The sequence below is a fragment of the Peromyscus leucopus genome, chromosome 8b (genome assembly GCF_004664715.2).
Source record: "Peromyscus leucopus breed LL Stock chromosome 8b, UCI_PerLeu_2.1, whole genome shotgun sequence".
Classification (NCBI taxonomy): Eukaryota; Metazoa; Chordata; class Mammalia; order Rodentia; family Cricetidae; genus Peromyscus; species Peromyscus leucopus.
This window is the reverse complement of record NC_051086.1, coordinates 37,467,042-37,493,150: the sequence shown is the minus strand read 5'-3', so window position 1 is coordinate 37,493,150 and position 26,109 is coordinate 37,467,042. Positions and strand designations below refer to the sequence as shown.

The following is a 26,109-nucleotide window of genomic DNA, read 5'->3' as shown; positions in this document are numbered from 1 at the left end:
CCCTGGGCTACAGAATGAGTTAAAGCTTGCCTAGGCAATTGAGTAAGACCACGTCTTGAAATATAAAAATAACAAAAGTCAGGGGCTGAGGAGTTGGGGCCATAGCTCAGGGGTAGGACAGCTGCTTAGCAAGCACGAAACTCGGCCCCTGGAAAAGTAAACAGTCCATTTCCTGGCCTGGTGAACAGCGTTTGCTGTCACCCTACAGCCCAGTTTGATTCCCAGTCAGGACGTATATTTGGGCCGGTGAGATGGCCGAATGGATAGAGTACTTGCCGAGCCCATGTGGTAGAAGGAGAACCGACTCACGAGTTGTCATCCGACCTCCATATATGAGTACCCACACACAGACAATAAATAAATAAATGTCAGAAGTGAGGAAGCCCTTCCTTTGATGGGAATGGATTAGACATGAGGCCCTTGAATTCTGCCCTAGCTCCCTGTGTGGTCTGCAGGAAGTCACCGCACATGCACGCACACGCACGCACACGCATTGGTTTCCCGTTGAGCAAAGGGCCTTGATGCCCTGCTGCATTCCAGCTGTGACTGTGTGATCAGAAGCCTGGAAGCTTCCAGGTCTCTGTGCTCTACTCTGGAGGGCCTCCTTCTGTTCTGTTTATGTCTTTGAGCGTGGTCTCTTCTATTCTTAGAAGCTTGAGGTCCTTAAGGGGTTGAGGTATTCTTCATTCTTTGAGAATCTGGTGGAGACAGGGACTTTACTCCTGAGTTTCACAGATAACATTTTACACCCAATTTGGGGACTCACAGCTCTCATGAGGTCCCTCTGTGACTTTTGTTAAGATCCAGTTAGCCCTAGGATTTAGAAAGCTTGCTTCAGAGGTCTCTGCAGTTGGTCTCTGCAGGAGCGAGCATCAGAGTTGAGGGCCTTACATTCTACCAGGCTTCTCTTCCTCGAGAGCAGGACAAATGGCCTCTCAAAGACACCAGCCTCTCCCCAGGTTACGTGCAGAAAGCACTGAGATGGGCTGAGGGCAGGAGAGCCAGGGTGGGGGTCAGGCAGTCCAGGCCTCCTGGGAGAGTCCCTGTTTACCAACCCTGTGCTCTCTGCAGACTGGCAAGGAGCAGCTGGCCGTGGAGGCCAAGGAATTACGCCAGAAGGTCAAGTACCTGCAGGACCAGCTGAGCCCACTCACCCGGCATCGAGAGTACCAGGAAAAGGAGATCCAGCGGCTCAATAAGGTGGGCACTGAGACACGTTCCCACAGGGGAAGGCTATGGTGAGCTCAGCTGCACGGCCCACCCACCCTTCTGCCGGCACCCCCAGTTCAGGAGAGGTGGCCCCTTTTCAGTGGGTTAGAGGCCCAGTTCTTGTCTTCCCTGCCCCCACACACTCTGGGTGACCCAGCCCCAATGGGAGTCTAGACTCACTCCTGCCTCCCATGTAGCCTTTGTACATGGTGGCCTCCTGAGGGAGGGCCTCTATCCCCTGACACTGCCTGGCCTACCCAAGCTTGAATGTCACTTGATCAGCAAAACTGTCTCTTTTTGGTGGCTCCATTTTATGGTCCTGGGGTAGCAACAGCTGTTTTCTCACCCTGCTGGTGGGTTGTCCTGCTCATGCATACACACACACAAACTTGTTGAAGGCAATGTAAGAGACCTGTCACTGAGAGTCCCTGATGTCTAGGGACTGAAGTCCAGGGAGGATCCTGTGGACAAGAAAGAATGAGAGGGCGCGGGTGACTGAGGGCACTTTGCTGTTTTGTTGGGTTTTGGTTTTTCGAGAGAGGCTCGCTCCGTGTAGCCCTGGCTGTCCTGGAACTCACTCTGTAGACCAGGCTGGCCTCGAACTCAGAGATCTTCCGCCTCTGGACTCCCCAGCCCAGCCCAGCCCAGCTTTGTCTGATCTTCAGGGTTGGTAGGTAAAATAGAAACTAAGTGGAAAATGCAGTCCAGGCTCATGTGACTAGAGACAAGGTGGGGTGCTGAGGCTGAGAATCCTGAAGAACCTGTCAGACGATGCAGCTTCTCATGGAGAGCTACGACTTCTTTCTAGGTCTTGGATATGAAAAGTTGAGCCAGGCCTGTTCAGAGAAGGTCTTCGTACATGAAGAGCTCAGGTTAACCTGCAGGTTAAGAGCACGGAGAGGCTAGGTTGAAGTCCTTGTGTTCACTCATTAACTGTCTCCATTTGCAGTTTTCCTCAGCAACAGAAATCCTCAGCAGTCTCCATTAGGGTTTCTGTTGCTGTGATAAATCACCATGACCAAAAGTGACTTGGGAGGAAAGAATTTATTTCATTTATAACTTTCAGGTCCTAGTCCATTACTGAGGGAAGTCAGGGAATCTGGAAGCAAGAACTGAAGCAGAAACCATGGAGGAGCACGGACTTGCTCCTCGTGGCTTACTCAGCCTGCTTTAGTGTACACTCCAGGACTACCAGCCCAGGGGTGGCCCCACCCACAGTGAGATGAGCCCTCCCCCATCAATCACCAAGCAAGAAAATACCTCAAAAAAGGCTTTGCCTATAGGCCAGTTTTGTGGGGACAGTTTCTCAATTGAAGTTTCCTGTCCTCAGATGACTCTGGCTTGTGTCATGTTGACGAAAAACCAACCCAGGACACTCAGCCAAGTCACAGTGGGTCTCTGGGCCTCAGTTTTCACATGTGTAAAGTGGGCGTGAGGGCCTAGCCTTTACCCCGTGGGATGACGAAGAGGCTTCAGTGCCGTGGCCCAGGTACAGCTGCTGGGCAGTGAAGGACCACTGCTGCTGCAGTTACACCTAGAGTCACTGTGTTATCAGAAAGGCTCTCCAGGAGTGGTCTTCAGAGGGGTCTGCCTTCCAGGGAGGCCTGCTCACGACCCTGTCTCTTCTCTCCTGACCCCAGGCCCTGGAGGAGGCCCTCAGCATCCAGGCCTCGCCATCCTCTCCACCTCCAGCTTTTGGGAGCCCAGAAGGGGCTGGGGGCCACCTGAGGAAGCAGGAGCTAGTGACTCAAAATGAGCTGCTGAAACAACAGGTGAGGCCCGGAGAGCTGGTGCACCCTGGGAACTAGCCAGCCAGCCCTCCCCAGGCTGGCTCTGCTGTCCCTTCTCTGTGGGCCTGGCCGTCACGGTTCTCCTTTTTAACACCAAGTCAGTGATCCCTTTGTTCAAATAAAGTCCTGTCTCAGAGTCCGGAGTATGAGACAGAAGAACGCAGACTGACTTCCTCTAGAGAAGTGGGATTTGGGGCTCGAGATGCCTCCTCCAATCTCCAGTGTCTCCAGCTCTTCCCCGACAGCCCAGCGAGAAGCCTGGAGTCCGGGCCTGAGCAGTGCAGCTTCCAGAGGCTGCCCTGACCCCTCACCTCCCGATCCCCTCCAGGTCAAGATCTTTGAGGAGGACTTCCAGAGGGAACGGAGTGACCGTGAGCGCATGAATGAAGAGAAGGAAGAGCTGAAGAAGCAGGTGGAGAAGCTACAGGCTCAGGTCACCCTGACCAATGTCCAGGTGAGAGCACCGCCCTGGCCTTACCGGGTTCGAGGACCCTGGGGACCTCCTGGGCTCCCTCCAGCTCTGCTGCCACTGCTCTCCTTTGACCCCTGCCGGCCCCTGTCCTCTGAACTTTGTGCAGTGTCATGGTCTAACTGTGGCGTTCTAGCTCCGACTCTCCATCGGTGTTGATGCCCAGAGGAGCAAAGTTAACGGGAGACTGAGAGGACGCTAGCGGGGGAGCACTTGACTGCCCTCCTGACCTGTGTTCAGGCCACCAGGAGGAGTAGGGGGCCCACAGCTAACAGCCCAGCTTCTGCGGGGCCCCTTAGTGCCCTTTCTGGAACTTCCCATGCTTGAGTGGTCCCCTGGGCCTCAGCCATCCGCCCTCAGGGTGGTGAGGCGTTGGGCCCACACCTGCCGATGAACCGTCATGCCTCCCTCTCTCCCCCAGCTCAAAGCACTCAAAGATGAGGAGAAGGCCAGAGAAGCCCTCAAACAGCAGAAGAGGAAAGCGAAGGTGAGCAGCTGGAGGGAGTAGGCAGCGTGCACTGTCTTGACCACCTTCAGGGAGTGGGGTCCCAAGGGGAAGATTGCTGACGTCTGCCGGTTAAGTGCCAACAGAATAGTCCTCACTAACTGTCATTATCAGTCATCCGTGACCAGGTCCCCAGTCCTGCCTGTGTCCCAGCCTCCCTTGCCCTTTGAGAACTAAGATTCCAGCTACGGGGCAACGAGGTGGGTGCCAGGCCAGAGGCAGATACAAGCCTTTCTTGCAGGCCTCAGGAGAGCGCTACCACGTGGAACCCCACCCTGAGCACCTCTGCGGGGCCTACCCCTATGTCTACCCTCCCATGCCAGCAGCCATGGTGCCCCAGCACGCCTACAAGGACTGGACCCAGATCCGCTACCCTCCGCCCCCCATGCCCATGGAACACCCGACCCCACTCCCCAGCTCTCGCCTCTTCGTTATGGTGAGTCTGTGTCCCTCCTTCCTGCAGATTCTATCTAGAAAGGAAGGCCAAGCGAGGGGGTGGGAACCTGCTGTCCCGGCGGTTTCTCAGAGACGGGGTGGTTGTGGGCAGGTGTCCGGGCCTGGCCCTGGGCTGCTCTCCCTGGGGTCAAGACTCTGCCGTCCCTAGCTGCCCAGTGTCAAAGGGAGAAGGCCGGGTAGGAGTACAGAATCGGAAGGACTGCCATCGTGCCCCCAGCTGGGCATCCGAGTTGGCTCTGCACTCCATCCATCACCTTCAGTGGAGTCAGGGCTGACGTCACCGAGGTTCCCTTCTTTCCTCCTCTTAGTTCGCCTCCCCCCCCTCCTCTTTCTCCCACCCCCAGCGTTGCTGTCCCCTCCCCTCCTCTGCCGTCTCTGCGTCTCTGCACAGCCTCTTCAGGTGTGCGCGGCCCCCCCCCCCCCAGCAGGTCCAGTGGCTCCTGTCCGGCCTCCTGTCTAGCTTCCCCCCTGTGCACACTTCAGCAGTGGTGGCCTTGAGAGGTTGTCAAGCTGGGCTAGCTCAGGCAACCCCAGCACAGCTGAGGGAAAAAACCTGCCCACAAGCTTGAAGCCAGCCTGGACAACACAGTGAGATAGAGGCTAACCTGGGCTACAGAGTCAGACTTTTCTTTCTCTTTTTTTTTTTTTTTTTTTTTTTTTTTGGTTTTTTGTTTTTCAAGACAGGGTTTCTCTGTGTAGCTTTGTGCCTTTCCTGGATCTTGCTCTGTAGCCCAGGCTGGCCTGGAACTCACAGAGATCCACCTGGCTCTGCCTCCCAAGTGCTGGGATTAAAGGCGTGCGCCACCACCGCCTGGCGAGACTCTATCTCAAAAAACAAGAGAGGGGAGGAGGCATGGACTCAGAGCTGCACTTGGCCATTTTTTCAGCCGAGTGACATGTACCCTTAGGGTTTGGTACTTTGTTCCTATGCATTTAGGACTGTTGTGGCTGAGGCTCCTGCTGCGGCTCTGGAACGTGGTTGTGGATTCCTCCTTTCTTTCTTTTTATTTCCCCCCTTGGGGTGTGGGGGTTAGTTAGTTAGTTTGTTTGTTTGATTTGGCATAGTTTTAGTTTTCTGAGACGGGATTTTTCTGTATAGCCTTAGCTTTGTAGATGAGGCTGGTCTTGAACTCAGAAATCTACCTGCCTCTACAGTGCTGGGATTAAAGGTGTGTGCCTCCATGCCTGGTTCATTTGTGAGTTCTTAAGCACCCATCTGTTGCAGCCGGAGTACCCCTGGCGTCCACCCTGTGCAGGGATCCAAAATCCGACCTCCCAAGTGATGGACCCGCCCCCCGACAGGCCTTCAGAAGCAGGTGAGTGTGAGTCCCCTGGTAGAAAGGACATTCACCCACAGACATTGACCCAGTTTGCAGATGTTGGTATTTTGTGAGCTTGGTAACATGGAGGCCCAGCTTCCTGAAACGGTACTGAGAGAGGAAAGATGTGGACTGCAATTAGAAATGATTGGAAGGAGCGCACGTTCGCTTTCTCGTACTGTGCTGGGAGCTAGCACTGCTCAAAAGTGGAAGCAGGCGTGTTCCTGTCCTAGTGAGGCGAGCAGAAATGAATTCAGTACTCACGTAAACAGACGGGTTGCACTCGAGTGCCCAGAAGAGCAAGTTTCTATGAGAGAGGTCAAGGGGCCCGACCTGGAGCAGGGCCAGGGGAGTTTTGTGGAGACCGTGACATCCTAGCTGAGAAGCCATAGGGGCAGAGGATATTCCTGCAGAGAAAAAGGACAGCCACAAAGACCTCACATATTACTCAGCTTTCTGTGTCTGGGACAAAATGCCTGAGACACTCAGCTTCCAAGGAGGGAAGATTCAGTTTTGGCTCAAGGTTTCACAGATTTCACTGTGAAAGTCCCTGGTCCCATCACTTTGAGCCGATGGCTGTCCAGTGCATCATGGCAGGAGAACACACCAGAGGTGGTCTCTTTCCCTCCTGATGGCCAGGAAGCAAAAATAGAAAGAAGGAGCTGGGAGGCCCTGTATCCTCTGCAGGGCTGTACTTGTAATGACCACACTGCCCCCCACCTCCTAAAGGTCCACCACCCCCAGAGACCCACAGGCTGGTGACGAAAGCATTTGGGGCCATTCTGCCTCTGGCTCCTGAGGCTTGTGTCCATCTCACAATGCATAGTGCACGTGGGCAATCTCCAGAGTCCCCATGATCTTGACTTTTCTGGCATTGCTTAAAAGCCCAGTCTCTAAGGCTCAAGGCAGCCTCATCTGTGAGCACCTGCAGAAACAAAGAAGATAGATATGGTGGCACACACTATATTCCCATCACTTGGGAGGTGGAGGCCAGAGGATCAGGAGTTCAAGGTCATCCTTGACTACATAACAGGTTTGAGGCTAGCCTGGGCTATGACCCTATCTCAAAACAAAACAAAAATCCAAAGAGGATGTTTCATGCTCTAGTATACAGTGTTGGGCCAGGCATAGAGTAAATATCCCTGTTTCAGAAGGGAGAGAGAGAGTCATAAACAAGGAGGAGTAGACCGAAGGAACACTAAAACCCAGAAAAGCAAACAAGCACTCCATAGCTCTGGGCTGTGCTGTCTGTCACCTTAGCTGGCTGTGCCTGCTGCCCTTCGCTCCCTGCTGGTCCACATTCTACACTCCTGGCATCTTTAACTTCCTGGGGTCTCCAGTACAGCTTAGACATCATCATCACAGCTTCACCTACCACCCTGCCTGGGGTTGCCTGCTGGGACTTGGATCCTGCCACACATACTGCCTGACCCCAGCCCTTCCTTTGAAATCTGGGTGGAAGCCATGACCCCATAACACTTGGCATTGTGCACACTGCCAAACTACCATCATGTGGACAAATGCCAACATCTACTGCCAATTAGAGCTATGCCAGAGCCTGCTTGAGTCACGGCTGCAGTGGTCAAGAGTCTGAGTATGTTGGACCTGAACATGGCAAAGAAATTTGAAAGTAGTTCTCTAGGTAGCCCCACCTGAAGGCACACTGGTGCTCTCGTCTCAAACCAGAGTTTACCTGTCTAGGCCTTCTGGCCTGGGACTGTGTAATAAACCAAATTGGACTCAGACTTGCGGTAATCCTCCTGCCTCCACCTCCCAAGTGCTGGGATTATGGATGGAAGTCACTACCAAGATGGGGTCTTCCTATTATAGAGATACCCTCAATACATCTTTCTGACTGTTTCTTGGCAAAGCTTTGCTGCTTTTTTGTTAGATTTATTATTTTTAATTATGTGTATATAGGTATGTGCATGTGAGTGCTAGCGCCTATGAAAGTCAGTTATCAGATCCCCTTGAGCTGGGGTTACAGGTGACTGAGCCACCTGATGTGGTAGTATGTGCTTTTAACAAAGAGCCATCTCTCCACCCCAAATTGCTTCTTTTTAAGAAGCTTGATGCTGGTTTTCCAGTCAAGCTACAGTAATTTTAATCTGCTCTGCCTTTGCTCCTGTTCTTAGAGAAAATCTAGCTGAAAGCAGTCAGCAGTAGCCAGGACACTGCCAGAAAGAACGTTGTGTGACCTGGACATTTAGTCCACCCGATTGTTACTTAAAACTCCACCTCACACAAGTGTCAGGGCATGGACAAAACAGACGGGTTCTTGCTAGAGTGTAACACAAATGGCCAGATTTCCAGAAGGATCTTCATGTCTAGCCAAAATGTCATGAGCCTGGCCTCACTGCCCACACAGCGGTCAGTATCGAGCTTTCTGAATCCTCACTACAATTGCCCATTTAGTCTTGGTTATAGCCATCTAGGTGGTATCTGGGTCTCTGAACTGCATCACAGACTCCATGATGACTGATCCCTCTCTTGGTCAGCAAGTTCCTTGGTTGGCAGCTTGCTTGGTGGGCAATTTTCTGTATTACTCAGCTTTCCATCCCTTGGCCCAAACCCTCAAGATAATCAGCTTACACAAAGGAAAGATGTTTTTTGACTTAGAATCTCAGAGGTTTCAGCCCATAGTTACTTGGCTCTGTCATTTTGGGCATGGCCTCTCTCCCGTAGTAGGAGTATATAGCAGAGTAGGCCTGTTCACCAGGAAACAAGAAAGGGCCGGAGTCCCAGCATCCCCTTCAAGGGCGCTTGCCCGCTGACTTTGATTTCCCCCATGGGGCCCTACCTCCTAACTGTCCTACCCTGAGAGCACCGTGGGCTAGCTGGTGACTAAGGTCTTAAATGTGCCTCTTGGAAAACATTTAAGATCCAAGTCGTGGCATTTTAATAGGAGTGAAGGAAAGTGGCTGATTTACCATCTCAAGAGGTGTGAGAGCTGGGAGCAAGGTGGGGTGAAGATGTCAGAGGTCCCCAGGTGTGGGGCCTTTGCAGAGTGTGGTAGGAGGGTCGGTCTGAATCCTGAGAGTAGTGTGGAGTCCTGCGATGTTGTAAAACACAGTGACATGGCCAGATGGGCCTTTGGAAAACTCCATCTGGCCACAGAGTGTGCCACTGAAGAGGTTAAAGCACCTGGAGCTACAAGCTAGTCAGGGACTTGGGACCTCGCTCTCTGCATTCCCCGTAACCCTGTGGGACTCTGGGAAGGCCATCGTGAGAAGTGCGTGCATACACTAGGGAGGCCATGTCCATCCTTGTGCAGAAATGAAGCCAGCTCTGTGAGGAGCTAGTGCAAGCAGAGGCCGCAGACAGAAGACTGGGGTGAAGCTGGAGAACTTGGTGCCTGGAAGGAGGGATTGGGCCGGCTGGTCATTTCCCCAGAGGGTCTTGAAGTCCTTTGGGGCTGCTTTAGTGAGTGGCAGAGGGTGGCGTGGTAGACAGGGCTGGACCTCTTCTGGTACGTACTTGTGGGATTTGGAGATGGACGGACTGAGGGCGTGGGGCAAGCTTGTGTGACTTTGTCCTAGTTCCCTCCCGTTGCAGGGCTAACAGATGACCTGCCCCTCGGGGCTGGGTGCAGGTCACATGATGAATGCCTGAGACATCCTGGCACTCAGTAGCATTCAATAACTAGCTGTTGTTTACTCTGGTGAGGAAGCCTGAGTTGGTGTCTGTGTGAGACTGTGAGGCTGACCAGACCACATGATCTTAAAGCTTCAAAACTTTTGTTTATTTAGAGTCTGCAAAAAGTGGCTGAGGGGCCTCAGTGAGACTGCATTGGGTCATTTGGCTCCACCTTCATCTTGCAGAGCCAGCTGACCTCAGATTGCCGAGAAACTAGAGGCCATGTGCATGTTGTGTGGCCCGAGCCTTGGCTGAGCAGAGGCTGGGATGAGCAGGCGGCCCACGTCACAAGCCTCACCTCGAACTGTTTACAAGACTAGGGAGACTCTACCCAGGAGGTCTCTACCAGTTCTTCTGGATGCTGCCTCTTGCCAAGACAAGGGGGCCTCCCCTGGCTTTGACCTGCCCTCTTTTGCTGAGGCCACCGGCTGTTCATCCTGAGAGTTGGGTGCAACCAAGACCCCTTCCTCTCAGAACCTTGAAGCATTTGTTCCAGGCTCTCCAGAGACCACACCCAGTTCATGTGCGTGCGTGTGTAATTTTTGCTTCAAGCTCAGCGACAGGACCTGCCCCATACCCCCTCCTTACCCCTCTGTGAGGAGTTATGGGAGGGGGCTTCTCTCCAGCAGAAGAGAACGATGGGATGTTATGATGTCACCGTGATCTGGGACGAAGGCCACCCCAGCCGTGTCTGAAGGGCCCCAGCCTTGAAGCGGCCCTCAGCCACCGCAGTTAGATGTTTATGGCACCAGAGGTCTGTATTAAGGTAGCTGTCTGTTGCTAGGCAGCTGTTTGCACAAATCTTGGACATAAATCCAACTTGAGGATCAACATTTTGTGACTGGTAATTTTTTCATGCCCTCACAGCCCGTGGGAGGCTGTGTTTCTGGTTCCGGTCCCTCCTTCAGCATTCCTTTCCTGCATACCCCTGGGAATGTTAGCTAACATCTTAGAGGCACCCAAGGGTGGAGGGAAGATCCTGGCAGGGAATCAGAGGTCTTGGGGCTGGGGCGAGCCTTAGTTCGGCCCTTCAGAAGTGACACTCTCTGAGCCCTCAATGCCCTGGGAAAGGCAGGTAAGACTGAGCTGATGTGAACTTGGTTATAGACTCCAGTAGCTGGGCAAGGGCTGCAGTATGGGCCTAAATAGAAGCACGCCCCGCACACTTCATCTCTTTCTCCTTCCTCACCCTCTCTGTCTCCCTCCCCGGTCCCCACCTCCCATACCAGGACGCCACACAGGTGAGCTGAGCTGCTGCAGAAAAGCCTTTACTGGGCAGACGGGGGTGTGAGGTGCCAGTGGACAAAGTGAGAGAACAGCATGTCCTCCAGAGGAGCGGGGGAGTATCCCTGCCTGGGAGCCTGAGCCTGAATGCACGAAGGGCTGGCCCCACAAACAGGTTCGGGGGAGGCCCGCCCACAAGGGCTTCGGGCCCCTCCTTCATGGAGACACCACCCCTGACTTGGGGTACATGGCCATTACGCTCACAGTTGCCGTGGCTCTTCTCAGGAACACTGTGGGATGGGGTTGGGGACTCGGGAGGGCCCTTCAGGAAAGATGAAGGAGGCTGGCAGTGTAGTGAACCCAGATGTGTATGAGGACTTAAGTGTGGGCATGTCGGGGATGCTGGCCCCAAGGGTGATGTCCAGGTTTGAGCAGGACTATTGGACCCAGCACTGGTGTTTCCGCCGGGCTCATTTGGAACAGAAAGCTGGACAAAATAGAAGTGTATAGTTCCCCGTACCAAGCTGTGAGCACGGATGTCCATCCCTGGGTATCAAGCAGGCAGGTACACGGCTGTGTAGCCATGCACACACTGGCACAGCGGGCACACGTGTGCACAGCGGCACAGACACAACAGTTGTGCCAGGCTTGTCTTACGTAATAAGAAAGGGGTCTGGGGTGTGTGTAGAATGATTGGGAATGTGGGTTCTTCCTGAAGAGCCCCTCTCCAGCCCTTGCATGATGGACGGGGTGGGGGTGGGGAGCGGCAGTTACTTCCATCTGTTCCCCAGGGCCGCCTGCCGCCGCATGTAGGATAGGATGTCCATCTTGACGTTGCTGACTGTGGTCCGGTGGTACCAGCGCATAACAGGTATGCCATCCGGCCCCACCAGGAACTTCTCAAAGTTCCAGCGGATGTCATGGATCTTCATGGGTTCCCAAAAGAGGCGGCCAGGTGAGCCCAGGAGCTCCGCAGTAGGCGGACAGGAGTTCTAGTGTCGGAGTGAGAGGGGTGTCAGCCTGTCTCAAGGCCCCCTCCTCATCTCCACACACACACACACACACCCCAGCCTTCCTGGGAGAAAGCTGACGAAGGGCCCCAGTTTGGGAGCTAGAACACTTGACTGCCCATCTCTGCAGTGACTGGAAGGTTGTAGGCCCCTCGAATGCCCCTGTGGGTCCTGCCTTATCTGTACGCAGGCTGGGGGACCAGAGGGTCTGCCAAGCCCTCTCGTGGGAGTCCTAGACCAATGCCAGGACATTCCTAGGGGCTGAGGTGTGTGGGGTGGCCCCGAGCAGCTGGGGGGGAGGTCCTCCAGAGGGCTCACTCTCACCCATTCCTAGGGGCTGAGGTGTGTGGGGTGGGCCCGGAGCAGCTGGGGGGAGGTCCTCCAGAGGACCCACTCTCACCCATTCCCAGGGGCTGAGGGTGTGGGGTGGCCCGAGCAGCTGGGGGGAGGTCCTCCAGAGGACCCACTCACCTTCAGGAAGGTGTAGAACTTCTGCTCCTTCTCCCCATTCACATCTCCTTTCTCAAAGAGCTGGAAGTTAGGGACGAAGCCCCCACCTGGCCGGACATACCTGCAAGGAATGTACTTGGTGGGTCCAAAGGAGCCCCACGTGACTCAGAAGTGAGGCCAAGGAACTGAGGGGAGAAGGAGAGCTGGGAATCTTACCCAGTGGCAGCTCATTATTGGACACAGACAGGCCCAGTGTGTGTTTGCCATCTCAGTCTCTTGTGCGTCACCTCACACGCCTCAGGACTCCCAACCAGTTACCCATGGCCTTCTGTTTCCTATCCCCTCACCCTCATTTCATTAAACCCCATCCTGGGATGGGCATGGGGCAGCAGAGTGACTGAGTGACTGGCATGGAGACAGTCAACAACCTCTGCACCCTCGCACGCCTCTGCCCCATAGAGGCCCACCATCTCCAACCACAAGAACTCACTTGAGACTGGGTAGGATCTCCGAGTTCTCGCCCGGCTCCTGTTTGCCAAATTGGTTGCAGGGGAAGCCCAGAATGACGAGGCCGAATGGCCCAAGTTCTTCTTGTAGTGCATTCAGTTCTTGTCAGGGAGAGAGCAAAGAACAGGTGAAGAACCCACCTCATCACCCTGCTCCCCACCCACCCTCCCTCCAGATCACTGGAACCTCTGAGGCCCAAAGGAGGGAGGATTTCCCCAGAGTGACCCAGTGAGTCAGTGGCAAGGCTGAGACTCAGGTCCTGTCCTGATTCCAGTTCTGGGGACAGTGAGGTTTGGGAGAAGAGTCAGGAATGTGCTTCCTCACGTCAGTAGTCATAGGGCCAGTGCCTGGCTTAATCAGCTAAGGGCTCTTCCATTTGCCTTGGGCAGATTATAAGGACTTCTTAGGGCGGTGGTGAGGACAGGTTTCACATCCCTTCCATCTGGGAATTCAGGAACCCAGGAGAGGCCCTGGCCAGCTCTCCAGTTTCCTCAGCACCCCTGCACTTGGGTGTAGTGCTAGCACCCAGCCCATGTCTTCAAAGATGTACTGTGCTGTTCAAAGAAAGGACAAAAGCATGGGTACAGAGCTTCGGATTCTGCAAATCCAGGAACTCCCTCACCGGTGCCAGACAGGGTCTGCTTGGCTTCAAAACATTGCCCAAGAGCCATCAAGCTTTGACTTGATTGTTCCCTTGGGCTTCTGACTGTCCTCACTGAGAAGAAAGGATAGAGGACATTGACTTAAGGAGACATGAGCTCCAGGCAGGTGCTGGGGTCAGCCATCGCCAGCCTTGTGGCCCTAGTTTACACATGCTGGACCTTGATGCCCTGTCCTGTAGAGTGAGTTAGAGGAGGGCTGAGCTAGACTTTTAAGTTTGCTTAAGAATGAACTGTTGGGCTGGGCAGTGGTGGCACATGCCTTTAATCCCAGCACTCGGGAGGCAGAGCCAGGCGGATCTCTGTGAGTTCGAGACCAGCCTGGTCTCCAAAGCGAGTTCCAGGAAAGGCACAAAGCTACAGAGAGAGACCCTGTCTCGAAAAACAACAAAAAAGAATGAACTGTTGAACTGGTGTGGTGGCGGTGCCTTTAATCCCAGTGTTTTGGAGACTGAGGCAGGTGGATCTCTGAGTTTAAGACCAGCCTGATCTATAGATTGAGTTCCAAAACAGCCAGGGCTATGTACAGAAATCCTGTCTCCAAAAGACAAACAAAAAAGAACTCGAACTATTGGGTGCTACCAGCACTCCATACCTCTTCTTATCAAGTCCCTCCAGGGCTCCAAGCCAGTGGGACCCACTCTCCAGAGTGGAACCAAGAGAAGGGCACAGGTGGAGGCTTGAAGGGAGAGGAGGCGTTCTCACAGTGAGCTGCAGTCATGGTCTCTTACTTCAGTCAAGGGAAGCAAGCAAGCTCGCGGCCAAGATAACTGAGGTGCAGTGTGGGGTGTGTGTGTGTGTGTGTGTGTGTGTGTGTGTGTGTGTGTGTGTGTGAAGAAGGGTAGCTGGGAACTTCCCAGAATACGTCCATCAGACCTCAGGCTTATATAATTATCTCCAGAAAATGTGAAATACAGTGGAGCTGGGATATGGGCTTTGGTCTCAGCCACCATCACCCCTTTCTCCTTGTACCCTATGGGATTAAAGTATACCCAAGTGGACAGGAGAGATGGCTCAGTGGTTAAGAGCACTGCCTGCTCTTCCAGAGGTCCTGAGTTCAATTCCAGCACCCACATGGTGTCTCACAACCATCTATAGTGGGATCTGATGCCCTCTTCTGGCACAAAGTTGCACATGCAAATAGAGCATGTGTATACAGAAAATAAATCTCTAAAAAATAAAGTGTACCCAAGTGACAGGATCGGCCCCAAATTAAGCAGCAAATTAAGACATAAGGGAGGTCTTACCAAGGTATTGGTCTGTCAGACCTCAGTAACTGGCTACGTTGACAAAGAGGACATATTTTCCGGCATATTGCTTAAAAGGAATGTATTCCTCTCCGTCGATGGTAAGGGCCCCATATTCATAGATGGTGCCACTCATGCCTCCATGGCAGTCCACCTGGAAGAGAAAAAGATGGACACCAGGGAACATTAGAGTGGAGACACTTAGGAAACACATCTCTCCATCTCCCAACGGGAGAGAATGACTTACCCAGGACAGCAGAACCTGGATCTGGACTAAAACCAAGTCTCCTAACTCCTCATCCCCTGTAACTGTGAGACGCTAATAAACACTCAGTATTTGCATTAAGCACTTACTGAGTGCTGTGGAACCCTGAGGTTAGCGATAATCACTTCCATATTTCATAGGCAGTTGGGTTGGGATGAGGGGCAGAGTTGGGTGACTGCTGCAGTAGTCCAGGCAAATATAAAGAGGCCTGTGCCTGTGCTAGGTAACTGGGGGGGAGACGCTGCACAGAAAGGATGTGTCAGGATGTTGAGAACGAGTCAGAGTCTCCCAGTCTGGAGGACGGGAAAGATGAGCTTTGAGGAAGCAAGGATAGGAGACCAGGATCCAGGAGTATGGAAAGGTGTGTCACAAGGCTGCAGTGTGAGATAGAATAGTCTGCAGAGATGAACAGTATGATGATAGCCATACACGTTCCCGTCTGTCCAGCTGCCACTCCACGGTCTACTCCAGGAAAATGAGGGGAGCCCAGGGCACCCAGGTTCCACTACAGCCCTGCACCAGCTCAGTGCCATCCCAGACTTCACCTCACCCTGAGAGAAGGAAAGGGACCCAGTGCCAGCCAGCAGAATGTCGCCCTATCCCCACCCCCCAACAACAAACCCCCAGGGCTGCTATTGAAGCGGGGGAGGTCATTGGTTCAGTAGGTGGGAGGGCCACATGGGAAAGGAAGACCACTCCCTCTTCCCTTTGGTTCTGGAAAACTTGCTGCCAAAGCAAGGTCCTCGGGCAGACTGGGTGAAGGAGCCCTCCGGGCAGCAGGGCAGGGGCCCCTCCCTAGTGGGATGCCGTGGAGTGTCTCTGTCATGGGGTTGCTGCAGGCCTGATTAACAGTGAACCTGGCTGCCTTTCCTGGGTCATCCCTGACAGCTAACAGCTCTCCAGGCTGTGGTACAAAGCCCCTGCTCTCCATGGGTCTAATATTCCAGGTACCATTACTGGGTGTCGGACTGAGTGCCAAGCTGGCTAGCCCTGCTCCAGGCTTCTGGAGCCCCAGCTAGGATCACTTCGACCCTGAGAGGCAAACGGCACCAGGCTTGGGGGCGAACATCCGTAATGCCAGCACCTGAGGCAGAAGCAGGAGATGGAGAGTTCAGGGCCAGCCTGGACTACATAGGGACACCCTGCCTCAATAAGAACAACACAATACAAACAGCGGGGTACAACCCCTGCTGCCTCCCTGCATGTTGCCCCACACCACCCAAATGCTGAACCTCAGGTGTGGTGAGGAGAGAGTCCCAGGAGTTGACTGAATAATGGGAGCTTTGAAACAATGGGAGGGAACCTGGGGAGCCCCTGAATTAGGGTCCGTCTTCACTGGCTGTGAGCAAGCTGCTTTCATTCTTCGGGCTTCAGTCTAAGAGGATAACCCCTCTGCCTCTCAACGCATGTTTCGGTTCCTTCATTTGGCTGTGCGGGTGCCCGTAGAAGCCGAAGGAGAGAGCTGTGAGGCTGTCGCCATTAAATTATTTCGTTACATTTATCCACTTATTTGTGAATGTACGCCGCAGCACCCATGTGGAGATCAAGGGACAACTTGCAGAAGTCAGTGCATGCCCACCATGTGAGTCCCAGGATTCAAACTCGGCTCAAGTTTGGCTACAAGCATCCTGGCCCACTGAGCTATGTTGCTGGCCCTCTCCAGCTTGTGCTCAGTGTTTGGCTAGGCTGGCCAGTGAGCCCCTGGATTTACCTGTCTCTGCCCCTAACAAGCCCCCCCCCCACTCCGTTGTTAGCACGTGTGGCCAGGGCTGACTTTACATGGATGCTGGAGATTTGAACTCGGGGCCTCTTGCTTTCATGATAGTGATTTTACTCACTGAGTCAGCTCCCCAACACTTGAAATTATTTGAGAAACTGTTAGCAGGTCAGCACAGGCTTGGGCCAGCGGACATGGAGTTTGCTCTCTCTGCAGCAAGGGCCAGGAGCCTGTGAGGCCCCTCCGTCAGAGTAAGGGGCCGCCTTAGGTGTTTGCTAGCTGCCCGAAGAAATGAATAGCAGCTGGGTAGCAGTGGCGGCGCAGGCCTTCAATCCCAGCACTTGGGAGGCAGAGCCAGGCGGATCTCTTGTGAGTTCGAGGCCAGCCTGGTCTACAGAGCGAGCTCCAGGACAGGCTCCAAAACTACACAGAGAAACCCTGTTTCGGGGGGGGGGGAGAAATGAATAGCTACAACTGCCATGCTTTCTATGGGGAGGAGAATGGGGCTCATTCTGGGAGCCCAGGCTGGGAGGGTAGTCTGTGGTGAGTGAACCATGGATGGCACTCACCAGCTCAGTTCCCACAAAAGCCCCCTTCCTTCCTCTGGGTCCAGAGTCCCAAAGTCCTGTTCCTCCACCAGGGGGACCAGAAAAGAATACTGAGTGGACACCAGGAATGGGCTGAGAGCTGGGGAACTGGGGTGACGCTGAACCAGGCACCTGGCTGCCCAGGACTGCTGGTCCATGCCCTCCCCGCTGCCATCTTCCCACGCCCATTGGTGTGGTGTTGTGAACGTGACAGGTCTGAGCGGTAGAGACCAGCAACTGCGCCCAGCCGTGCCTCTGGCAGTGTGTGACCACCCCTCCCCTCTCAGGATTCCAGCCTGTCTGCTATAAGATGGAGTGGGATTCAGGGCCGCTTAAGGCCCTTCAGCCTTGACGTCAGCCTCTGGTCCCATGATGCTCTCTGCCTTGTGCAGTCACCTAGAAACCAGCGGTTACTAGGATCCCACGTCAGCAGCTGTTAGTCCACAGCTCTGCAAAGCCGTTTGCAGCTGTAAGCTGGACCAGACAGAGTGCTTCCCCTCTTGTTGCCCCTCCTTTTGAGTCAAGAGGACATCGTCCTGTGGCTGCGCCACCACCTTGGGTCTGTGCATGTCCCCTCCCTGTTCCCTTGTCCTGAAGTTGGGCCAAGGCAAGCTGTTGAGTTCCAGAAGCCAGAGCGGTAGCATGTGAACTCTAAGGACCCAGGAGACCAGATGGGCATGCCTGGGCTGTCATGAACCACAAGCCTCGGCTGGTTGTGAGATAAGATCACATCTCACCCTGAGACTTTTCTAGACCATCCTCTCTCTGTTCTCTCTGCACTCACCCATCCCTCCCTGATTCCATGGATAGCTGTGATGAGTATCAGGGCCTGTGTGCTTACCTGCAGCCTCCTTAGGACAGGATTCAACCCACCCCAAGCTATTCCCACACTGAAGCCACAGGGCTGGTGCCCCAGTCCACCCCCACCCCTACTCCACACCCTAATCTTAAACTCCGTCCTGTCTCTGTCCTAGAAAATGCCTACTGAGCTGGTGATCAGGAATGGGGCTGGAGAGAAAATGAAGGCTTTTCGGGGACCCCGTCAGTTTAGACTAAGGAGCTGAGGGCAGAAAGGGCCTTAAAAACAGGAACCACTCTTGGGGCTCTCTAAGAGGTAGACAGAATCTGGAAACAGCGTTGTAGACTTACAAGATCTTAGAATGAAGACCTAGAGGATTTTAGAAACCCAGAAACTCAAAGCTAGGGAGAGGGAGACAGAGACAGAGACAGAGACAGAGAGACGAGAGAAGTTGGAGACACCTCTCTCTTTCCTTGGGTCTGCCTCTGCTGCTTTCTGCCTCCTCACCCTAGGGAGAGGAGAGGTCTGCAGAGCCCACCCAGACCTGACCAAGGAGATAAGCATTCCGGGTCATCTGCCTTCAGCCTCCCCATCCCGACTCCGGCTCAGGGTGCCACATGGCATAGACGGAGCTCCAGAAGACTCTGCCTGGCCTGGGTTGGCTTCTCTAGCTACCGTGTTTGCTCCGTGGCTGGCCAGTGGGCTGTGAACAGATAGGGCAGCTAGAGGGTTCCATAACCTTCCAACCATTCTCTCTCCTCTCCAGCTATGCCCTGCTAATGGAGAAACTGAGGCCCAGAAAGAGATGTGCTTCCAAGCTTTCAGCCCGCCCCCCCCCCGAACCCCCGCCCCCAGCAATTTTTCAGGATGGCCACCAGCTGCACTCTCCTGCTGCCTGGTGGGGGAGGGTGGGAGTGGAACCCACACCCTCTCCAAAACCCGCTGTTGAATGGGAAAGTCGGTCCCAGGTAACTGAATGTGGCAGGGCAACCCCGAGATGACGGGGGAGAACATAGGAACTCAGGAAAGACTGTCCTCCCGGGTTCCTTCTGCCCGCTGAAGAACGCGGGTCTGGGTTTGATGGAAGGGCGCAGAGACCGGGGGTCGCAGAGTGGGGTCCCCGCGTCAGGGCGCGGTTGGGGGCATCCGGTGCCTCTGGGGAGGCGGTGGCTCTCCCAGCGGCACAGTGGACACCTGGGCGCAGTAAACACTTGCGCCCTGGAGGCTCACTCACCTTGGACTTCTCTTGTCCCCGGCCCGGCGGAACGAACCCGGCCAGGAGCAGGGACAGAAGGCAGGAAGCCCGAAGGAACCGGGCCATGGCGGGCTGGAGCGCGTCTCGGGATGGCCACCGTCCGTCTGAGGTGTCCGAGGCGCTCAGCCACCTTTCAAGCCCTCCTCGGTAGCCAATCCGCAGCTAAGCCGGGGTCTTCCTAGCCAATGGCAAGGTGGCTGGGATTTCAAGGACGAGACGTTCCCGCCCCCATTTTCCTCCTCTCCCCAGGCCCGGGGCGCCAGTGACACCAAGCTTAGGAGGGAGAGAAGGGAGTCAGCTGCCAGTAGAAATGGGCGCGGCCGGGGCTCCAGACAGCACCCAGGACGCAGCTCTTTGCCCAACCTCTAAAACCCAGGGACCCTGCCCTGGGTATGGACCCATTTAGTGTAGAAGAAGCAATGTGTAATCCCAGAATCCAAAGGAGGATTGTGCAGGTTCAAGACCAGCAGTAGCTACAGAGTGGGGGCCCATGTCAAATGGAGGATGTAGCTCAGTGGTTTAGTGCTTGACCAGAATGCATGAGGTCATAGGTCCAATAAATGCCTAGCAAACGAGTGGAATGTGTGGATGAGATGGGTTTTGAATTCAGCCTTCTCTTTGGTTAAGTTATGGATAACAACTCAGGTGGGTGGGGACCAGAAAATATATCTCCCTCCCCCTTTTAATTAGCACATAAAAACTATGTGTTCATCCCTGTGGTCCTAAACTCATTATTTCCCCCCTTTGAGCCTCTGTTTCCCCAACTGTAATGATGGAATTGGTAAATGATCTCTCAGGCACTGGCTCTGACTGAACGGTGAGCTTCTATGTGGTGGACCTAGCCCCTGAATCTCTGAGGGTATACAACAGGTGTATAATATTTGTTGAATCAATCATTAAATTCATTTGTGCTTTCGTATAAGGTCAGGCCAGGCAGCTCTGGATAGGGGCTTTCAGGCTTAATCAGACTGCAATAGAGAATCGGTGCTTACTGCCTTGCTACCCCAGTGGACTGGGGAGCGGTTAGGATAGATCCCTGCGACAGGGAGTAGATTCCTAGGGCTGCACATCAGAACCACTATGATGTAGTCTCTAAGGCATCTGCTGAGCCTCTGTCTTCAGACACCTTGCAAAATGGATTCTAAGGCACCTGACCTCAGTCTTGGTCAATGAGTCCTAGGATTGGGTGCCTTCTAGAAATTTCCTGACCCAGAAATGCCTGGAGGTACTATGTTTTTATGATGATTCAGGAAGTTAATGTGACCCGTGGAATTTGGAAGGTGTTTGCTGCATTCATAAAGCTTTCCTCAAACCTCATGGTGGGGCTGGAGAGATGGCTCAGTAGATAAAAGCCTTTGCTGTGCAAGCCCTAATGGCTTGAGTTTAGTCTACAGAACCAAGTGGGGAAGGAAGGAGCCAATTTCTGAAGTTGCCCACTGACCTCCAGCACAATAATAGATGACAGACAGACAGATAGATGACAGATAGATGGATGGATAGATAGATAGATAGATAGATAGATGGTAGAGGGAGGGAGAGAGAGAGAGAGAGAGAGAGAGAGAGAGAGAGAGAGAGAGAGAGAGAGAGACTAAACTCATTGTGTTGAAGTAGAAAGAACTTGGAACCAGAAAACCCTTATAACACATGGAGGCATGTGACTGTGGGTGACACAATAGGTTCTCAATTAATGTCACCTCAAGTCCCTGAGGCCTAGCGACACTGGAGTCTTTTATGAAAATTCCCACAGCAACTTCATGGCAAAGAAGGTCCCGAGACCAGTCTCTAGTCCATGATGCTCTGTTTCCTTTGTTCTGTACGGTCTAGCATGAACTACAACCCTCACACTCTGGGCTTTGAATGACTGCATTTAGTAAGTGTGCTGCCTGGACTGGGTGGTTTTTGTTTGTATTTTATTTTTGTCAACTTGATCTGAACTGGGGTCATCTAGGAAGAGGGAGCTCAGCTGAGGACTGCCTCCATCAGATTGGCTGGTGGGCAAGTCTGTTGGGCTTTTTCTTTTTTTTGGTTTTTCGAGACAGGGTTTCTCTGTGTAGCTTTGGAGCCTTTCCTGGAACTCACTCTGTAGACCAGGCTGGCCTCGAACTCACAGAGATCCGCCTGGCTCTGCCTCCCCAGTGCTGGCATTAAAGGCGTGCGCCACCACCATCTGGCTTGTGGGACATTTTCCTGATTGATGATTGTAGAAGGATCCAACCAGCTGTGGGTGGTTCGACCCCTGGGCAGGTAGTCCTTGCATGTATAAGAAAGCAAACTGCTTTCTACAGTCTACACAGAGGAGGCATGAATCCCAGGGATCCTGAGGTGGCTATGGTAACTAAGGAGGCTGGGGTGGTAGGTAGCAAGTTCAAGGCCAGTCTCAATTGCACTATACAGTGAGACCCTGTTTCAAGAACAAAAGAAAAATGAATTACCCCTCCCCCACAAAAATAACTAATAGCCCAAGCTACAAAGTGAAACACTATCTCAAAAAAAGCCCTTCCCCCAAAACCAACCAGGCAAGAGATGAGCATGGAGGCTGGTGGCACGACCTATGGCCCATGACTTGGGGTACCAGGGGAGGAGGATCACAAGTTCAAGGTCAGCCTGGGCAACTTAGTGAACGTCTGTCTGAAGTTACAAAAAACAAAAAAGAATGGGGAATATCGTAGTTCGTAGAGTGCTTGCCTGGCACCATGAAGCCTGGGCTCCAGCCTCAGCACCACATAAATGGGCAGGAGGATCACACACTCAAGACCAGCTTGAGCTATGGAAGACCCTGTCTCAAAAGGAGGAGGGGAAAGAGGAGGCATAAACAGCTAGATTAGATGTGATGGCTCATCCTGTACTTCCAGCACCGGGGAGGCTGAAGTAGGAGGATCACCCGTGTGTGAGGCCAGTCTGGTCTGCAGAGGGAGTTCCAGGACAGTCTCGTACTCAGTGAGAGCTTGTCTAGAAGGAGGGAAAATATCACAGAGTGCCTGCTTCGTAAGTGCCAAAGCCCTGGATTTGATCCCCAGTGAAAGGAGGAGAGGGAGACCTTTGAAGCAGATCTGGTAGGTTTGTTCCTAAGAGATGCTCTCCACCAAGCAGCTTCCATTTGCCCTCAGGTTAAAGTTCAAATTCCTTTAGGGACTTGGAACTCACCCATTTTGTCTTCAGCCGCTCTTCCGATCCTGTCTTCCTCAGCTGGATAGAAGGGTTTCTGTTCTCAGTCTGCAGTTCATCCGCACCTGCGGGCTTTCTCTGTGCGGTGTCCAACACCACCCCTACCCCCCAAACCCGACCTTCCCACTTTTGCTTTCTTCTACCAGTTCAGGACTCTGCTAATGTCATTTCTTGAGTGCTGTTCAGATCCACTGGGTTGGTTGGTTTTTGAGACAAGGTCTCACTATATAGCCTTGACTGGCCTAGAACTCACTATGTAGACCAGGCTGGTCTCCAACTCAGAGATCTTCCTACCTCTGCTTCCCATATGTGACCCCTGGTTTTATTAGTTCTAGAATATTCAACACTTTCTACCTCAACTCTATTACACTTTTTTTTGAGCATAGGGAATGTAGATTTATCAAGGAAACATTAAAAAGATCTCCCAAAGGAGATTTGATTTTCTTTTCTTTTTTTTTTTCTTTCTTTTTCCCAAAAAAAATGATACATAGTCTTTTGTTTTAGAACTTTAACTTTCATTTATTTGGAGGGAAGGCGCATGCACCCACACACACCTGTGGAGGTCAGAGGACAGTTTGCAAGAGTTGGTTCATCTCCTTCCACCATGTGGGTCCCAGGAATCGAACTCAGGTCATCAGGCTTGGCTGCAAGTGCCTTTCCCTGCTGAGTCATCCAGCCAGTTCACAAGGATAATGGATTTTGAACTCTTGATCCTTCTGCCTCCACTTTCCCGAGTATAACGATGATTGGTGTGTGTGCCCAGCTAACGTAATTTCTTTATTCGTTTATCTTAAAACAGCTACTCATCCCATCATCACGTCCTGCTTATTTTATACACTGAATTCTAAGGTCTACCAAGTCTTCGTTTGCAGCAGCTCAGATGAGGCTTGATACTTATTAGCTTGGTAAATATCTATCACATAGTATCAAATGAAGCACACTTTGGCACCCAGAAGGAGCAGAGTGGCAGGCAGCCGTTGCTAACCATTTGAGCCCACAAGACGAGGCTGATGCTATGTGAGACTCGAGGCATGTGGGCTGTTCTGAGGAGGCTTGTTCAGGAGAGTTGACCTGCAGTGGGCTGTGGGAAGAGCGTGGTGGAAACAGATGTTCTAGAGCCTTAGAGGAAGCGGGAGTAGGTTTTACTTCCTGTCTGAGAACATGGTCTCCTTCATCTCACCCCAGAGAGCTGGGTACTCAGTACCTTTTATCCTCTCCTTTAAAAAAAAAAAAATGTAAGGGGGCTGGAGAGATGGCTCGTTGGTTAAGAGCACTGGCTGTTCTTCCAGAATTGGGGTTAATTCCCAGCGCCCACAGGGCAGCTCATTACCATTTATAACTAATTCCAGTTCCCTGCCCTCTTCTGGTTTCTGTAGGCACCAGGCATACAAGTGATGCACAGACGCAGATGAACGCAGGCAAAGCACCCATACACATAAATGAATACAGGAAACTGAAATCTCTTCTTGCCAAGAATTGTGGTGCACTCTTTTATCCCAGCACTACAGAGGCAGAGGCAGGTAGATGTCTAAGAGAGTTCAAGGCCACAGTGGTCTACATAGTAAGTTCCAGGATAGCCAGAGCTATGTAGGGGAATGCTGTCTGAAACAGAACAAGAAGAAGAACAAAATGTAACTACATTCATTTCTTCTCTCCCTCTATCCTGTGAGTCCCGTGGGTCCTGGGGATGGAGCTCCTGTCGTCAGGCCTGAGAAGCCAAGCCTCTGCATGCTGAGCCAACTTGCTGACCCTACCTTTCTGCTTGGTTGGTAAACAAGGCCTAGAAATGATGGAACAGGAGATTTTTGTTTAAGTGCTGATGCATTGTGTCCTCAAGGAAAACAGACCACGAGTTAATGAACAAAAAGGGCCGTGACAGCCAGAACACTGAAAGGCATTACCCATTGCTGAGTAAGTGCTTTAGGTTCGGAGGCCAGTGAGGGGTCAGCGAGCCCAACGTATGCATCTAGATGGGGGTGGCAGGACAGAGGCCCAGCTCCAAACAGCGATCTGTTTTGCAATCAAGAAGAGTTCGCAGAACTCAGGTGGGGGCCCTGGAGCTTCTGGTTTCCAGAGTAATTGGCAGATGGAATCTCAGAGTCAGCTCACAGGCAGCGAGTCAGTCAATTAAGAGTGAGCGAAGTGCCCTGGCGGTGGTGGCGCACACCTTTAATCCCAGCACTTGGGAGGCAGAGACAGGAGGATCTATCTCTGTGAGTTCGAGGACAGCCTGGTCTACACAGAGAAACCCTGTCTCAAAAAAATCTAACATCGTAGAGATCAGAGGACAGCCTGGATCAAGTACACAGAGAAACCCTGTCTAAAAAAAAAAAAAAAAAAAAAAATAAATAAATAATAGTGACTGAGGGATGGAGAGTTGTTCAGTGGTTAAGACCATGGACTGTCCTTGCAGAAGTCCCAACTTTGGCTCCTAGTACCTATGTTGGGCAGCTCAAAATCACCCCTAATCCAGTTCCAGGGGATCTGAGTCTTTAGGCAGGCACCTGCACACACACACACACACACACACACACACACACACACACACACACACAGAGAGAAGTGAGAGCTGGAGCCTGCTTCTGAATCAGCACCTTTCAGAACTTGGGCTTCCTTTTCTCAGCCGTGGGACAAGGCGCTGACATGCCAGTGTCTCTCTAGGAGTGTGATTTAAACTAGCAACCATCAGTCAGGCACACAATGACCCACACAGAGGTGTTGGCTTTGATTTACTACTTCCTTCTTTCGTAGCCCAGGCTGGCCTTAAACTTGATGGGTAGCTAAGGGTGACCTTGAACGTTATTTCTCCAGCCTTCACCTCCCTAGTATCGGAGTCACCAAACTTGGCTTCTGTTGTGCTAGAAACAAAACGTGGGACTTCGTGCATTCTAGACAAGCACTGTACCAAATTGAAAGTGTCCCTCACCCCCAGTTTAACTTTTTGAAAAGGCCTTGGGGCCTCATGAGAAAGGTGGTGTCGTCATTGCTGTTTCGTGGATGACACGGATACACAAGGAGGTTAAGTAACTGTTTACAGTCATACACTTGGTAGGAGGCAGATCCGGGTCTGAACCAGACACTGTCTTCAGAGTCCTTGCCAATAACCTCTGGGCCTGTGCCACCCAACTCAGTTGCTACTGGCCACGTGAGCTTACTGGGCACCTTGGGACATGCCCAGTCCAAATTGGTAAGTGCCAAGATTGTAAAGTACACACTGTTTTTGAAGACTTATTCTAAAAAGAAAAAAGAAAAAGGCAAAATGGCTGGTCATCATAGCTGGGTTGTAGAGTGCTTACTTAGTATGTATGAAGCCCTGGGTTCGATCCCCAGTACAGAAAAAACAAAAAAGAAAAATGTTCAATATAAGCCAGACATGGTTGCTCATACCAGTAATCCCAGCTCTTGGGAGATGGAGGCAAAAGGATTAGGAGTTCATATCTGGTTTGAGGCCAGCCTGGGCTACATAAATCCCTGTCTCAAAAAAGAATTTATATTATTATATGTTGAAATAATATTTTTTGTTTGTTTGTTTTTTTGACATAGGGTTTCTCTGTGTAGCCCTAGCTGTTCTGGTACTCTCTTTGTAGACCAGGCTGGCCTTCAACTCAGAGATCCCCTTGCCTCTTCCTCTCCAGTGGGGTAATATTTGAATGTGTCAAGTTAAAGGATAAATACACATTTAAAATTTTGCAAAGCATGGAGACTCAACACTTTTAATCCCAGCACTTTTGAGGCTAAGACAAAAGGATTGTCACATTTGAAACTGTCTAGGATATAAAATGAGACCCATTTTGTCTGTCTCAAAACAACAGAACTACAGAGAAGGTATCAAATCTGCTG

General features: G+C 52.4%; 2 protein-coding genes across 12 annotated transcripts in view; one reads left to right on the top strand and one right to left on the bottom strand.

Annotated features, from left to right (window-relative positions):
* Positions 1–10,217, top strand: part of Tnip1 (TNFAIP3 interacting protein 1) — a 52,082-nt gene extending 41,865 nt beyond the window's left edge. For 10 of the 11 annotated variants that reach the window (XM_028880027.2, XM_037201405.1, XM_028880022.2 and 7 more), the window contains 7 exons: positions 1,072–1,200; positions 2,850–2,981; positions 3,328–3,453; positions 3,890–3,955; positions 4,215–4,409; positions 5,655–5,745; positions 9,570–10,217. In XM_028880027.2, the coding sequence (XP_028735860.1) occupies positions 1,072–1,200; positions 2,850–2,981; positions 3,328–3,453; positions 3,890–3,955; positions 4,215–4,409; positions 5,655–5,745; positions 9,570–9,601 (771 nt within the window). In that variant the 3' untranslated portion in view covers positions 9,602–10,217. Of the gene's footprint in view, positions 1–1,071; positions 1,201–2,849; positions 2,982–3,327; positions 3,454–3,889; positions 3,956–4,214; positions 4,410–5,654; positions 5,746–9,497 lie in introns of all 11 variants that reach the window. The other variant, XM_028880029.2, reaches the window with a different exon arrangement.
* Positions 10,218–10,631: 414 nt separating this feature from the next.
* On the bottom strand, positions 10,632–19,262 carry Gpx3 (glutathione peroxidase 3). The gene is made up of 5 exons (XM_028880032.2): positions 19,084–19,262; positions 14,482–14,635; positions 12,559–12,676; positions 12,090–12,189; positions 10,632–11,600 (listed from the first exon to the last, which is right to left on the bottom strand). The coding sequence occupies exons 1-5, from the start codon at positions 19,168–19,170 to the stop codon at positions 11,379–11,381; spliced, it is 681 nt and encodes a 226-aa protein (XP_028735865.1). The 5' UTR covers positions 19,171–19,262; the 3' UTR covers positions 10,632–11,378.
* Positions 19,263–26,109: the final 6,847 nt, after the last annotated feature.